Genomic DNA, 14,755 nt, shown 5'->3' with positions numbered 1-14,755 from the left:
CAAACCTTGTCTCGGTGAGGTTGGGGAGAGCCGGTGGGACAGGCGTGGAGCAAACACACAGTAAATCCTGGGGAAAGCGGCAGGGGCACGAGAGGGAGGGCGGTGGCTTCAGCTGGACAGGTAAACGGGGCTGCATGTCTGAGCCTCCATCCAGCCTGGGGTGAAGCCGCAGGGAGCAGGCGTTGGGGCAGGCTCAGGCCAGGCCACACCATCAGAAAGGCTGGGCTGAGGTGCCTGGGCCGACCCCTCCGGGACACACTCGTGGCGCCTCTGATGGGCCCGGCCACGCTAGCCGTGAGTGCCAGGGCTCCCGGCCTCACGTCCACGCCCGCTGCCCTGATGCTGCCTGGTGACTCTGGCCCTGCGAGGGCTGTCTGAGCAGTGTTCTAGAAAAGCCCACCCTCTGTGTCATCAGAAGCAGGCCAGCAACTGGCCGACCCCCCAGCACATCCCTGGAGCCCCCTTTCTACTCAGTGGTCTGTCCAAATCCTCCCCGCGTCAAAAGGAATGCTTTCAGCTACAAGTAGCAGACTCCTGGAATAACAGTGGCTTCAGCAAACAGGCTGTTTTTCTCACAGAACAAGGAGTCTTGAGGTGGGGAGCTCAGGGCTATTTCAGTGCTCACTGATACCAGGGCACTGGGTGAGCGTCTCCTCACGGTCACAACATGGCTGCATAGCCCTAAGTGTAATATGCTTACACAAAGCCAGAAGGAAAGGAGTGGGTAAGAAAACGTCCACCTAATTAATAAATAAATAACATAATGTGTGCAAGGTGTCCCATAACAGGGACAGCAAAATGGTAGTTATCGCTTTTATAAAAAAATTTAAAAAAGAAAAAGAAAGAAAGAAAAAGAAAAGAAAACGTCCAGCTAGTGGGAGTTAGCATAAAAGAATCTTGGCAGGAAAGTGACAGCCTTTCCCAGCCACTGAGAACCCAAAGTCTCTCTGTATGACCAACAGGGCTGCAGGAGCACGTGGACCCATCCAAGGAGACGGGAACAATGGGACACACCAGGCCAGCTTCATGGGCAGCAAAGCGGAGGCTGAAAGAGGTGAACTTCTGAACTATTTGCCTGAAGTAAGAAAAGTGGAACATGGACCTTGAACCATCACATGAGTAGCTGAACTCTTCAGAACCAGACGGGGAGCGGTGGGGTCACTCCAGGAGGCCGGTCCGACCGGCCGCTCCCTGTTCCTGGCCAATCTGAAGACCACCTAAGGGACAGTCCGGCCACGCCGTCTGCTGTCTCAGAGCCCAGCCCGTCCCGTCCCGTCTCCTCTGTAGAGTATCACCAGCCCAGCGAAGATCAGCGAGGCCAGCGAGGCTCCCAGAAACACATCCAGTGCCAGGAACACGCCCCGGTCCTCTGAATGAGGGGTGTTTCGGCCGTGCACTCGGGACAGTGCCCCGCCCACGGCGCTCCCTCTGTGGAGCTGCCGCTGGCTGCGTTGGTGACGCCCATGCACCGGGCAGCCCTGCGAGACACAGGCAGCGTCCCTCCACGGGTGTCGCTAGCGCCTGGGCCTCACGCTTTCTCAGACAGACCCTGCAGGACAGAGCAGCAGCTGTGAGCAGTGGCCCGAAGAGAAGGGAGGCAGTGCCACAGACGCCTGGGAAACCCAGGCGAGACACGATGGTCCTGTGTAGGCTGCTCAGGACGCCGCTCGGTGCCGGGGCCGCGGGAGCACCGCACGGACGCGGGCCGCCGCCGGGCCGCCTTCCTGGAGGCTCGGGGATTGGTGACGGTGCCACATTTCCAGTGTGCTGAGGCAGGCCGTCCGTCAGTGGGGCGTCCTGCGCCTTCCCTCCTCTTCTGGGCCTCCCTCTCATTACTGCCGTGTGCTGGGAGCCATGCGGCCACCAGAGCTGAGCCTCTGCTGCACTCGGGCCACGGTGGGCAGGGGGCCTCAGCACCGGGCGCTGCCTCCACGTCAGCGGTGGGCTTTCCAGCCTGCTGGCCCACGGCAGGACGGGGGAAGACAGCGAGAGCAGCCCTGCGTGGTGAGGTTCTCTGGAGGCTGAAACAGACAGACAGAGAAGCTCTCTGACAGCCCCTCCTGTTTGCTGAGCTGAGTGGCAAGGACTCGGCATGCCCGGAACCTGGGAAAGTCACATTTTTAAGTCCCTACTGTGTATGGGATCTAGGGCCCCAGAGAAGCGTTCACTTTGCCCTGATCCAAATTGGTGCCGTCTCCTGCTGAGGCTAGTTTCCTTTCTTTTTTTTTTCCTGCTTTCACAAAAATGAGCAAGTTAGCATCGAAGCACGGAGGAATCCCAGCTGCTCCTGACCCAGGCTGCTGACCCCTTCCTGAGGGCACCCGGAGGCCAGAGGACTGTGATCACGGGTGGTGCCTGGACTTGCAGACCCAAGGGGAGCGGAAGCCTCTGCTCAGGCCGAGCACGCGGGGCCCACGTGGCTGGCAGTGTGTGTCGTGTTAAGCTTCTTAGACAAAGAGCTGTTAAATATATAAAACTATTGAATACTACAAATCCCTCCCATCAAATGGCAATGACGAGAAGCGGGCAGTGTTGCCGCACAATTTAATCCGTGAAGTTTGCATGACTTCGTCAGACAGCGGGGCTGCCACCAGCTGCTTTAACCACACAATGGGAGGAGGCTGCACGTCAGAGGCCCCTGCGACGAGGGTCTCTGGGAATCTGGCCACGTGACCTAAAGCAAACATCCGGGCCTGCCTGTGAGTTCAACAGCCAGGTCCAGGGGTGGCCTAGGAAATGCTAAATTATTTTCCAAGAAAAACAATGCATAATATAACATACAAAATGCCTAGCACACAGTAGGGATGCAATAAATATTTGTTGAAGGATTTGATGAGGGATGAAGCATTTGCATTTTGGTGTAACTTTTATCATTGCGTAATCAAAGAAGTCCAAAATTCACAGCAATGCCGCCAAGCCACAGAGCCTGTGACCTTCCCCATCCCGTGTTCAGCCTGGGTTTCACGTCTGTCCAGCGCCTGCCCCGTGTCGGTCCCAAAGTGACCAATTGTTCCCTATTGTTACTGTACGTCTCAGCACCCCAGAAGGCTAACCACACTTCTCACTGAAATAGAGACATAGGAAAATATAAATGAGCAAAGAAACTACCTCCCCCAAACATAAGGAACTTTAAATGACCTGTGTGCCAGTGTCACTAGCAAATCTGCGAGAAGCCACAAACGGTGCCACCATGGGTGGGGAGGTGGGAAGACACCAACCACCCCTACGCTGGTCACGGCCCTGCAGAACCCCCGCACCCGGGCCCGAGGCACGCGCTCGTGCATGCCCACGCACAGCCCATCCCCGGGGGGCAGAGTCGGGGCCCCCCATCCTCGTGTCAGAGGGTGTGCAGCGCGGCGTCTCCAGGCAGTGTTTTCTTTCCAGTGAAGTAGGAATGGGCCAGTACTAGGTCTTTTGATATGAACCACCATTTAGTAGAGCAAAAGATAAAAATATTGTCTTTGTAGATGCTGACAAACATTGGATGAAATTCAACATCCACTCTCTGCTTGTGAAATGCTCCTAATAAAATAGAAATCCAAATAAAATAGAGATCCAACGCCGTGGAGCCCTCTTCAGACCCTCAGCTGCTTTTTTCCACAAGCTCCACGTCTGGCCCCTGTCAGGCGTCCCCAAGCTTTCACCACCACACAGCTTGTGTAGTGCAGACAAGTATTGATATTCCTGACCTGTGTTTTATGTGCCAAATAAGTAACATAAACAGAAAATACTCACAGGCTTAGCAATACTAACAGACTTTTTTTAAAATTGAAGTGTAGCTGATGTACAATATTATATGTTTCAGGTATACAATATAGTGATTCACAATTTTTAAAGGTTATACTCTAATTATAGTTATTATAAGATATTGGCTATATTCCCTGTGCTGTACAATGAACCCTGTAGCTTATTTTATATATAACAGTTTCTCTTAACCTCCTGCCCCTAGATTGCCCCTCCCCCCTTCCCTTTCCCCACTGGTAACCACTAGTTTGTTCTCTATATCTGTGAGTCTGTTTCTTTCATGTTTTATTCACTAGTTTGCTCTATTTTTTAGATTCCACATATAAGTAATATCATACCGTCTTTGTCTTTCTCTGTCTGACTTATTTCATTTAGCATAATACTCTCTAAGAAGTCCATCCATGTTGCTGCAAATGGCAAAATTTCATTCCTTTTTAGTGGCCGAGTAGTATTCCATTGTATCTGTATGTACCACATCTTTACCCATTCACCTGTCGGACATTTAGGTTGCTTCCATATCTTTGCTGTTGTAAATAGTGCTGCACTGAACACTGGGGTGCATGTATCTTTTTGAATTAGTGTTGAGCACCTACTAAGCATCAAGCTCTGGTGTTGTGCACAGAGTTGGGGCGGGGGGGGAGGGGAGGTGAAGAGGCAGGTGCCCTCAAAAGGCCAGCAGTGGATGACGCTCAGGACCCACACCACCACTGCAGGCAGCGCCGAGCGCGAGGGTCACCACTGGTAGCGGAAACTTCTCTCTGTGTACCGCTAACCCAAGGCCCCCACTGCCTGGACCGGCGCGGCGGCAGTGTTGGGGTCGATCACGTGAGGGCCTGGCGAAGGAAACGGGGCATCTGGCCCGTAGGCAGAGGTGGCCCCCAACACTGTCAGCCAGGGCATCGTAAGAGGAGGGCTGAAAAGGAATGGCCTGGGAGGAGGAGACGAGCTTCGCAAAATGTTACTTAGGCTCATAGTGGCTTTCCCTGGCTCCTGGTGGGGATGGCACCTCAGCACTTGTGCATACGGGTCCTCTCTGGTTGGAGGAAAACCTCGGCTCCCAGTGACAGACAGCCTTGGTGGATCAGCGTGGCCTGGAGGGGGGCAGACATTGGCATCCCCCCACCTCCCAGCCGAACTGGGAGAAGGGCTCAGGGAAAAGGGGGCTGGGACAGGTGTCAGTCAAACGATACTTCCCCTGCACCCCATGTTGTTACAGAAGTGGAATCAAGCTAAGAATCAGCCTGGGAGCTACCATCAAGAAGGCAAGAAATAACAGATGTTGGAGGAAGAGGAATCCTCGTGTGTTGCTGGCAGGGATGTACAATAAATCGGTGCAGCCACTGTGGACAACAGTATGAAAGTTCCTCAAAAAACTAAGAGTAGAGCTACCATATGATCTAGCAATTCTGGTTCTGGGCATTTATCTGAAGAAAACAAAAAGAGTAATTCAAAAATTTATATGCACCCCAATGTTCATTGCAGCACTATTTATAAGTGTCTTTACAGCCAAGACGTGGAAGCAACCCAAGTGTCCATCGACAGACGAATGGATAAAGAAGATGTGGTATGTATTTACGATGGAATACTACTCAGCCATAAAAAAGAATGAAATCCTGCCATTTGCAACATGGATGGGCCTTGAAAGTATTATGCTAAGTGAAATAAGTCAGATGGAGAAAGACGGATTGTGCAGTTTTACTCATCTGTGGAATCTGAGAAACAAACAAAACAAAAACAAGCTCATAGATACTCAGCTGTATTGTGTCAGATGGAAACTACACTTGTGGTGGTGATCACACTGTAGTGTGTACAGATGTCAACTTATATTGTTCTACAGCTTAAACTTCTATTTTAAAAAAAGAAAGAATCAGCCGGGCGGTTGCCTTTGCGGGAAACGTGGTCACAGAGGGGCGATGAGGGCAGGCAGTGGTATCAGAGGGCGCTCGGCACGGCCTCTGGGGACAAGGGTGCAGGGTAGGAGGGAAAGGGGACCTTTTCCACAGTGCATAATTTATTTTTAAACCTGTGAGAGGCAAGCAGATGTTCTCTGATGGTTTTGCTTACAGGCCCAAAGTTGTCACCAGGGCCCAGCTAGCCTGGGCTTGTTTGTCACCAGCACAGGTCTGCACACAGAGGGGCCAGCAGGAGCCTGGAGCCCCCGCCCAGCACACCCCCTCCAGCGGGTGGGCGGCACCATCTGTCCCCCCCTCCCCGCCCCGTGGGGCTTCCGGGTGTGGTCCCACCTGAGGCAGAGGGCTGGATCTAATGAGCTTTTGAGGTTCCTTCCCTCACAAGCCCCTAAAGTCTGTTCACTGGAGCCTGTGAAAGGTTAAAAACATAAAGCAACCATGAATATAAAAGAGCCAAATGGAAGCTTTGGCTTTCGCCCTCCTCTCCCTGTGAGAGCCACACCAGGGCCTGCCCTCTCAGCTTCTAGGGCTGCTGCCTGCCCGCAGGCCTCTGGGAACTGAGCCATCAACACTAGGCTGAGAAGTGAGGCCGCTCCATCTCGGCGCACAAACGACCCTGAAGAGTGTCTGAGATCAAAGGAGCCAGGCCGTGTCTCCAGCTCCGTCCCACAACGGCCCCCAGACGGGAATTCACACCTGCCTGGGGCTGGCCCCGGGTGAGGAGGCAAAGGTGCATGGGTTTGAACTTTCAAAAGGTGCCCTCCGGCAGCCCCTCCAGGGACAACAAGACGAAAGGGTGACCTTGCTACAGCACAGAAGATGCTTTTGTGGGGTCTGCATTGCAGCGGACCCTCTTCACAGGTCCTTGGCTTGAGGCCTCTAATCCTGCTTTCCACAAACTGCCCCTTGCCAGCCAGGCACAGAGCTTCAAGCTGTGTTGGAGTCCAGAGGGCTGCCCGATGTGACTTTGCCAGAAGGAGCCAGAACTCAAAGGATAAAGAGCGAGGGCAGGACACATTGGGAGGGACAGCGGTGGACACCTCGGCCAAGTGGACGCATAAAAACTTAATCTAGTAGCTGGAGTGGATACACCTGAACTTGTTACCATGCCCGATTTCCCTGAACTTCTCCCATTCAGCTGGGAAACCAAGGGCTGGCCACTTGAGTGTGTCACTGTAGCCCTGGTGACGTGAGCACATTCACTCAAAAACGTCTCTAAAATGGTGCCCGGAGCGTGGGGCTGGGGGTGCGTGCCCCTGCGGGGGGACTGCTCTCTTAGGGTAGCTTGCACACCCTCGGTGCTCAGTGAATGTTTGTTGGATACACGACTTGATGCTGGATATAACCTTCCTGAGGGCTAGCCTCTGCCACGGAACAATCATTCACCCGAAACTCTTCAAATGATGTATGTTAGTTGTTTCTGCTCATTTCAGGTACTGTTTAGCAGTGTTGTCTGAGCATCTGGGTTTTGCCCCCGTGGCTCGGACGTGCATGGAGACTTCGGCTGTCCAACAAGTTTTCCCAGAACAAGCAAACTGCAGGTAACCATACTTCACCTGAGCCCTGTGGCCCAAATCCAACGAAAACACTATTTCAGGAAGAACTTAATTTTTGTCTACAAGAAGTGTCATTGGCTGCTATACACCATAAACTAGTGAGATAGTTGTCAACAGAAATCCTTCCTAGAATAGACAATTTTCTACTTAAAATTTGCCAACCTAAAAAATACCTACACAAGATTGTTTCTGCCAGTTTTTCTAAAGCCTGACTCATGGCTACACAATTTACCCTTGATCTTGGCTCACCAAAGATGGTCTTAGTGGTTTGAAAGTCAAGTCGACAGAGTTCTAACTAAGGCCCCCTTTAGCAGTGGATGGAGCAGCCGTCCACTAAACACACACCAAACTCGGGGCACCCCTGCCTGCACCCCCGGGACGGGACGCCCTCTGGACAGGCCCCAGGTGAGCCCCAAGCCCAGGCCGTACCCTCTCACATCTGCCCCCTGAGGAAGCGGAGCTTTGCTCGCCTAGGTGCTCACTCACTGTTCCTGTGACAAAGGAACAGAATGAATGAGCGTAAGGGCGGCCGCCCTGGACCCTGGCCCTCGACTGCTTCTGTCAGCAGAGGTACTGGCTAAGGGTGGGTGGCGACCGGGCACAGCTGCCCCTCCACCCCAAATGAGACCACCCCTCACCAAGCCGCTGTCAGGCTGGCCAGCCAGATTCCGACAGGTGGTCTGCACAGGTTAAAAACTCCCTATCCTGTTACTGGTTCCCAGAGCTATCCAGTTCCCCCTTCCTTCTTCTGGGGAGAACTTTGTTATGAATAGAAACTTTGAATCTCAAGGTGCGTCCTCTGTCCTTCCCTCCCGGGCAGGAGAACCTCAGACCAGACGCAGAGGAGCAGGGCCTGTGGTGCTGAGTCCCCTCCTGCCAGTGGAGGGCTGCCCTGAGCCGCCCGACCGGACGCCGGTGCTTGTGGGCAGTTCAGGCCAAGATGTGGACAGGGGTTCAGGGATCCGCTTCCCAACCCACCAGCCAGGAGAAAAGGACTAAGGTGAGGGGCTAAATGATCCCTAGGGCCCTTGGCCCCAAAGTTCTACCACCTTATTGGGCTCACGACCCCAGTCACACTCTGGCCCTTCCCGGTGCAGGGTTGGCAGGGGCGGGGGGCGGGGAGGCTGGAGGAAAGCACAGGGGCTTGGCATGAGCAGGCACTAGCTGTGTGACCTTGGACAAGCTCCTCAGCCTCTCTGATCCTCGGATCCCTCTTCCAACGCGGGGATGTGGTGCCTCCCTCTCAGGGTGATGAGCAGGGGCGGAGACCCGGCAAACGCAGCGGCTGCCACCTGGCTCTCGCCCTGGAGTTCACCTCCCACCCACTCCTCACAGCCTTCCCCTCCCCCCAACCACATCCCCATCGCTAAGAATTCGTGGTCTCCCCAGATGTGTTGATGTTCCTTAAAGAGGCCTTGACAAATCATGAGTCCTCTCAGTTTCCTCATTTTAAAAAGCTGAATGATGCTTTCAACAACTTGTACTGCAAACGTTACCATAGAATCCAATGGAAAGTTACGTAAAAGTCCTTAAACAGTCTAAACACGACACGAACGTTAGTTATTGTAATGGCACACTCACCATGGCGACTGATTCAGTGTGGCACTTCATATGTTAAAAAATGTGGATTTTGCCACAAGTGCTCATAATTCAGGGAAGTCTTTTTCATGGTTTTTTATGGTAGGGAAATGAGCTTTATTTGACAACCTAAGAGAAAGAAAAGTAGATAATTAACTTTGGTGTTTTTCCTTTTACCTTTTAATTGTTTTAGCTCATTGGTTTTGTCTTGTTTTGTTTTTCTTTTCTCTCCTCAAGTGACCGTGCCTGAATACATGCTGTGATCCTCAGTAACAGAATGATCTGGGCAGTTCCGAGGCGTGTCAGTCCCTCTCATGCCTCCCCCGCCAGCCAGACCCCGCCCAGCTTGCAGCCGTCGTGCTGGTCGGTCACCAGTTGCTTGGGACAGCAAAAAGGGAAGGGGACTGTTTCCCCTGGTCCCTCGTCCCACTGAGAAAGGTTCAGGGGAGGCTGGTGTGGTGACCAGACAAGGCGGGGCTTCCGGGAGACTCCAGACAGCGAGAAAGGAAAGTCAGGAATCGCAGACTCCCCCACTACCACCCTTCTGTCAGGCAGGGTCTCACTGGTCAGCCCCGAACTTCAGCTGAGATCCGAAGCACAGTCAGTGGTGCGTCCAAAGAAAGGACGAGCGAGAGCCCTGCCGGGGGCCACCTGGCGGGGTTTGTCCCCAGGGCTGCGGTTGGAAAAGGTGGCCCTGGCACACGGCGAGCCGTGGGGTGTGGAGGAGGGAGGTGGTCTTGATGGCCGTCTGCACTCCCGCTTCGCGTGGCGCCGTGGTCAGTTCTTTTCCCATGAAAGACCCTCCCAAGTCCCGCTAGGGAAGCCAGTGAGTCCTAAACAAGCCACGTTCATTTGGCGTTTGACTTTATGATGTCCTTCGCTGTCCGCAGTAACTCTGGGCGGTGAATGTTTATCAGTGAGGCCCCGAGCGCCACTGCTTGCGACTGGAAAGCACAGTCACGGTGTCGGGACAAGACGCGGTTTGTCTTCTCGTGGAAGAGAGTCACCGGTCCGGCTGGGGCTGCACGATGACCCAGGACCGGGGGGTCTCATTTTGCTTGAGACCCAGATGCGGAGGAGGGCGCCTTGTCAGGGCCCTTTCGGAGACCCCAGCAGCACCCTCCGGCTCCCGGGGAAATTCCCAGGCTCCCGGGCGGTCAGCCTGGTGCTGGCAGCCCTCTTCCCGGGTGAGTAACCGAGGCCTGAGAAGCTGTGCGTTTGCCCCAAATTATACAGCTGACAAGTGGTGGGTCCAGGGTTCCAAACCAGAGTCCAAACCCAGGTCTGTACTCAAGTAGGCAGGCACGCACACACACAGGCACACGTGTGCACACACCTGCACACGCCGGTGAGGGCAGCTCGGAAGGCTGCCCAGGCCCAAGGACCTTCACGCGGGCACAACGCCACAGAGCGCCCGGGGGCAGGCTTGGGGCTGGGAAGAGCAGCTCTGTTTCGAGTCCCATCGCGAGGACTCTGCTGGTGTCGTTTAGCAGAGGAGCCCTAAGTCCCCACAGATGGCTCCTTATTGCTTAAAGAACAAGGCAGGTGGGGCCTGGCAGCCCAGAGAGCTACCAGCACCCTCTCCTGAGGTCTGCGTGCCTGCAGGGCCTCTGACGTCCCGAATCCTAGTCCTGGAAGCAGGGGCTCCAGCCCTCTCACCGGGCTCGTCCTGAGAGGGTGGGGCAGGGGTTGTTTCTGGAAGTCCAACCTAGAGCCCGCCCCTCGGCTTCAGATTCCGGAAGTGCCTGTCCCCTGTGTTATGTCCTCCTCTGCTTGAACCGGCTCAAATAGATGCGGGTCTCTGCAGCTATACTCTGACCCCCAGATCCTGTATTTGCCCCCAGCTGGGGCTACGCTTGCCCTCCTTCTGGAGGTGAAGAATGCCACTGATGAACAAGTCAACCCCTGGGCCTCGTTCTTTCTTAGCTACGAAACAAGCCGGTCGACTGAGCAATTGCTCAGTGCGTCCTCACCTCCAGCCCCGCCCCCTTGTGGGACGACAGTGAGGGCTTGCCACCGCTGAGCCAGGCCCGGAGCCCCCCCCTCGTCCCAGGAGGGGACCTGCCAGGCCTGCTGCCCACAGCCCAGCAGCCACAGACCCCGAGTGAGAAAGGCAGCTTATCGTCCAACGCCACTGAGCACTGGGGTGATGACTTGCGGCCCAGTGTTGTCATAGCGACAGCTGGTTACTGCATCCAAGCATGGTTTTGAGAATAAAAGGAGAGATTAGACAGTTTCGTGTGTCACACGCACACGAGCACTATCGTTGAGACACCGTCGCCTGACAGTCTCTGCCGGTGTCTGAGATCCAGCTGTTTGCTGGGAACTCCTTTCTCCCCGGTTCTTCTCTCCCCTCCACCCATCTCAGCACCGTGCAAGGGTCTGATCACAGATGCTGTGCTCTGTAGGCAACTCCCTGGTGTCTCCCTACCCTCCGGGTGCTGTTCTACTACCTCAGGTGGGGCGGGGCACCACCGGGACAGTGGCCCCAGACGGAAGCCCCTCGAAGCCTTCCTGGGCCGCCATCTCCACCCTCCTCCCCAGCCGCCCCACAGCTAGTCCTGTGTGTCTGTTCCCTCGCTCAGCTCCGCCAGCTGTGTTCCCAGCCAGGCCCCCGTGAGATGCACTCAGGGAACCTCTTCCACCCTAGCGAGTCCCGCGGCACCCCTCCCCCTCCAGACCCCGCCGTGTGATTTAATAAACACAGACGCCTCCATCTTCCCCCCGCCAAGCTGCCTTCCCTCCTCCCCGAGGGGAGCTGTCGTGCTTGCCGTCGTGGCCCTTTCCGTCAGCTTCTAGTTGACCCGGGGACACCCAGCCTCTCCGGTCTGCACAGGTGGGGCGTCCCTCCACCTCTGGCAAACTGCCCTCAGGCCCGATGCAAACACAGTAATTTTGCTCTCTCCACCTCTTCCTTTTGAATTTCCTCCACACCTCCCCCGGGAGTAAGGAGACTCAGAGGGCTGGGGTCAGACAAGCTGAGCAAAACCCAGGTGCCCCTGAATCTCCCTGAGCCTCAATTTCCTCGTCCATAAAATGGGGGCGTCCTTTCCAGGAGGTGGGGCTGAGTCAGAGGAGGCTGTGCTCACCTCCAGCAGGTGCCGGTCGCCTCTCTGTCCTCTCTGTGTGCGTCTCTGCCCCGTCTCTCTGTCTCTCTCTGTCTCTCTCTCTGTCTGTGTCTTTCTCTGCCTCTGTCTCTGCTTCCACCCCTCACAGTCATGCCCTGGCTACCTGGCCTCAACGCTAAGCCCTGGACGTCCAGAAGACGCACACAGGAGCCCCTGCAGTGCTCACTGCCCTTCTTAAGTCACTCCTAGTTCAAGGGTAGCGTTTGAATGTGCCCTTGGCCCGAGAGGCAGAAGGCCCAGGGGGCTGATGGGAAACTGAGGGGACGGCCAGCTTCTCTGCAGGAGTTGGAACTTGAGACAGACAGGCAGCAGGAACTGAGCCGCTGGCAGCTGAAACCAAAGCCAGAAGACACACAGAGAACAGGTAACGAGAAGCGGAGTCGGCGCAGGGGCCAGGCGGGAAGGGGCCACCTAAGAGGGGCTGCGTGTCCTGGGCCGACCATCTTCCTTCCCTCTCCTGACCCCTCCTGATCCGAAGGCTGCATCCCCCCTTTGCAGCCACATGAGCGCCTGCAGCCCAGGTGGGAGGGTCAGCCTGAGCCACGGCCACAACGGCCCTTGCGTATCTGGGGGTTTGTCTTCTCTTCAGCCAGGCCTCCGAGGGGCCCAGCCGCACACTGACCCGCTGAGCCTCCACCCTCCTTGTCACCCCCAGTCCTTGGCTCTCCCAGGATCGCGTCTCCTTCAAAGCGGCCACACAAACTAGCTTGACGAGCTAATCCCAAAACCTGAAAGGAATGAGGCACCATTGAAAGCAGTCAGGCAGATGTCACCTAGACAATGGCTCTCCCTCCCCTCTGCACAGAAGGCTGGTAAGTGGGGACCTCAGACAGGTCTGGGCCACCAGCATTGACTGTCTGAGTACTTTCTCCTCACGGATTTCTCATCTAGAACAGAGTCGGAGGGGATTCAAAAGCAACAGGAGATAAACCTGGAAAAGCAGGTTTTCTCCTCATTGTAGTAATTCTTTAAGTATAATAACCATAGTAATAACTAATGCTTATTGGTCATGTATTACTTGTCAGGTGTGTTTTCAGTTTAAGTCACTTAAGCCTGTGGCACAGCCACTACCATCATCCCCGTTATTTTACAGATGTGGAAACTGAGGCACAGACAGGGCAGCACCAGGAGTCTCGCCCTGCGTTCGCACTTCACAGCCTGAACTCCTAACCACCGCTGTCCTTTGCAGTTTTCAGGGAAGTGTCAGAAGCTAAGAGATCTGTAACATTTTAGGCTTTGGGGTCAGATGCGATCTCTTCGCCTCTCCAGCTACGGTGACTGTGGGGAAGGATTTACCCTCTCCGAGTCCCAGGCTCCTCATCTGTGTGACAAAGTAGGACTACTGTCAGGATTAAATGGCATGAATTCTGTTACAGAAGACGCGGCCCTCCTGGTCAGAGCCAAGCCTCCAGGCTGAAGGGGGCTGGTGAGGGGAGGGGTCTGAGGACTGCTCCTTGGGCAGGAGTTTTCCTTTGTCCCCTCGGTTGCCACCCTCCTACCTCTACCCCACGGAGTGCTTTCTGATGGTTCTGGAAGCCCTCCTGCCTACCCATTTCTGTCCAGGGCGACTCCCCAGCTTGTGTCTGCTGGTTCCCAGTGTGGCTTCACATTCATGACATAGAATCACAAAGTCCCCTCAAAACCCGTGTTCTCGAAGGAGCGGAGGGTCAGAGGCCTGAAGTGGTCTGTCCCGTGTCACAGGCTGTGCGGTACAGACGGTCACCGGTCAAGCAGGGGCTGGATCCACTCATTCACCAAAACCACTTGCTGTGCACCCTGAGGGCCAGGCACCTGTCCAAGCGTGCAAGACGTGTGAAGCTTTGCCCTCCTGGCTGCAGTCGAAAGGGGACAAGATTATAACCAGCAGACACTGCACAAGGGGCCACAGCAGGAAACAGTGGCGGAGGTGGGGAGGGCGTGGTGCTCCAGAAAGGGACGAGGGAGCCCCATCTTCTGAGCAAGCCACCCAGGGAGGGCGTCCCGCAGGCTGGGCGGGCGGTGCCAGCTTCCCGCCCGCTCTCAGGAGCCCTGCCCCCCGCCAGCTTACGCGTAGCCTCCGGCCCTGCCTTTCGGGCCCAGGCTCTCTGAGCACCTACTGTTTACAACAGAGCAGGGAAAGAATGAGGCTCCTCCCAGAATGGGCGCAGGGGCTGGGAAACCAGCAGGTGCTCTGGACAGAAAGCTCAGCAGAAAAGAGAATATCTGGAAACAGCCCTCTGACCTACGTACCACAGAGCGGGAATGTGTCGGCTTCCAGAAGCGTCTGGGGACAGAGCTTCCCGGGTTTCAGCACCACTCCCCACGGCCCCTGGGGAGGCACCGGGACTCCCAGAAGGGGAGAGAGCAGTAACCCCTCTTATCCTCGAGCCTTTCTGTGCCTTTCCTCACTGTCATTACCACATCTGTGAACATCTGGATTCCAGAGAAACAGGGCACTGGATTAGATCTCTAGTAGCCAGGTTCTTAGGCAAATTTTTCCCCTTTAAACGAAGTAAGTCTATTAATATGAAAGACAACATACAGCTCTGGACACATGGCCTGTTGAGGCTAAAAGAGATGAAGGTTTCTTCATTTGGGAAAGGCTTTGGGGAGATATCTCGACTCTGGGAAATAGAGCACAGCTAATATCTGGGAGGAAGGCTCTCGTGCTCCGACGTTTCGAACGCTGATGGCTGTTGTGCGGTGTTTGTTGTGCTGTGTTGCGTTGTGTTGCTCACTTGCCTTTCTTTCTGGGAGGTTGTGCATCTCCGATCTTCTTCTTCCTTGGGAATTTTTAGCAAGTAGCAAATTCACAAGTATGAAATCCATGGGTAATGAGGGTTGACTGTATACATATGTA

At 55.0% G+C, this 14,755-nt stretch overlaps 1 protein-coding gene and 1 long non-coding RNA gene across 3 annotated transcripts; one reads left to right on the top strand and one right to left on the bottom strand.

Moving 5' to 3' along the window:
- Positions 1–799: 799 nt before the first annotated feature.
- On the bottom strand, positions 800–8,857 carry LOC309634868 (uncharacterized protein). Its single transcript, XM_082405333.1, has 2 exons — positions 8,792–8,857; positions 800–3,064 (listed from the first exon to the last, which is right to left on the bottom strand). The coding sequence occupies exon 2, from the start codon at positions 2,092–2,094 to the stop codon at positions 1,159–1,161; it is 936 nt and encodes a 311-aa protein (XP_082261459.1). The 5' UTR covers positions 2,095–3,064; positions 8,792–8,857; the 3' UTR covers positions 800–1,158.
- Positions 4,410–13,099, top strand: LOC309634869. 2 transcript variants are annotated; one of them, XR_014248480.1, is made up of 3 exons: positions 4,410–7,195; positions 8,031–12,728; positions 13,010–13,099. It is a non-coding gene; the product is annotated as an uncharacterized lncRNA (long non-coding RNA). The 2 variants fall into 2 exon arrangements; XR_014248481.1 differs by having other exon boundaries at positions 4,410–8,210; positions 9,026–12,728.
- The last annotated feature ends 1,656 nt before the right edge of the window (positions 13,100–14,755 follow it).

The sequence above is a fragment of the Balaenoptera borealis genome (assembly GCF_965194805.1).
Source record: "Balaenoptera borealis genome assembly, chromosome: 9".
Taxonomy (NCBI): Eukaryota; Metazoa; Chordata; class Mammalia; order Artiodactyla; family Balaenopteridae; genus Balaenoptera; species Balaenoptera borealis.
Note: the sequence above shows the minus strand (reverse complement) of the source record. Positions and strands in the feature narration are given on the sequence as shown.

Excerpts from the sequence above, each read along its gene's own strand:
- LOC309634868 (XM_082405333.1), bottom strand. The coding sequence starts at position 2,094 with ATGCCGAGTCCTTGCCACTCAGCTCAGCAAACAGGAGGGGCTGTCAGA.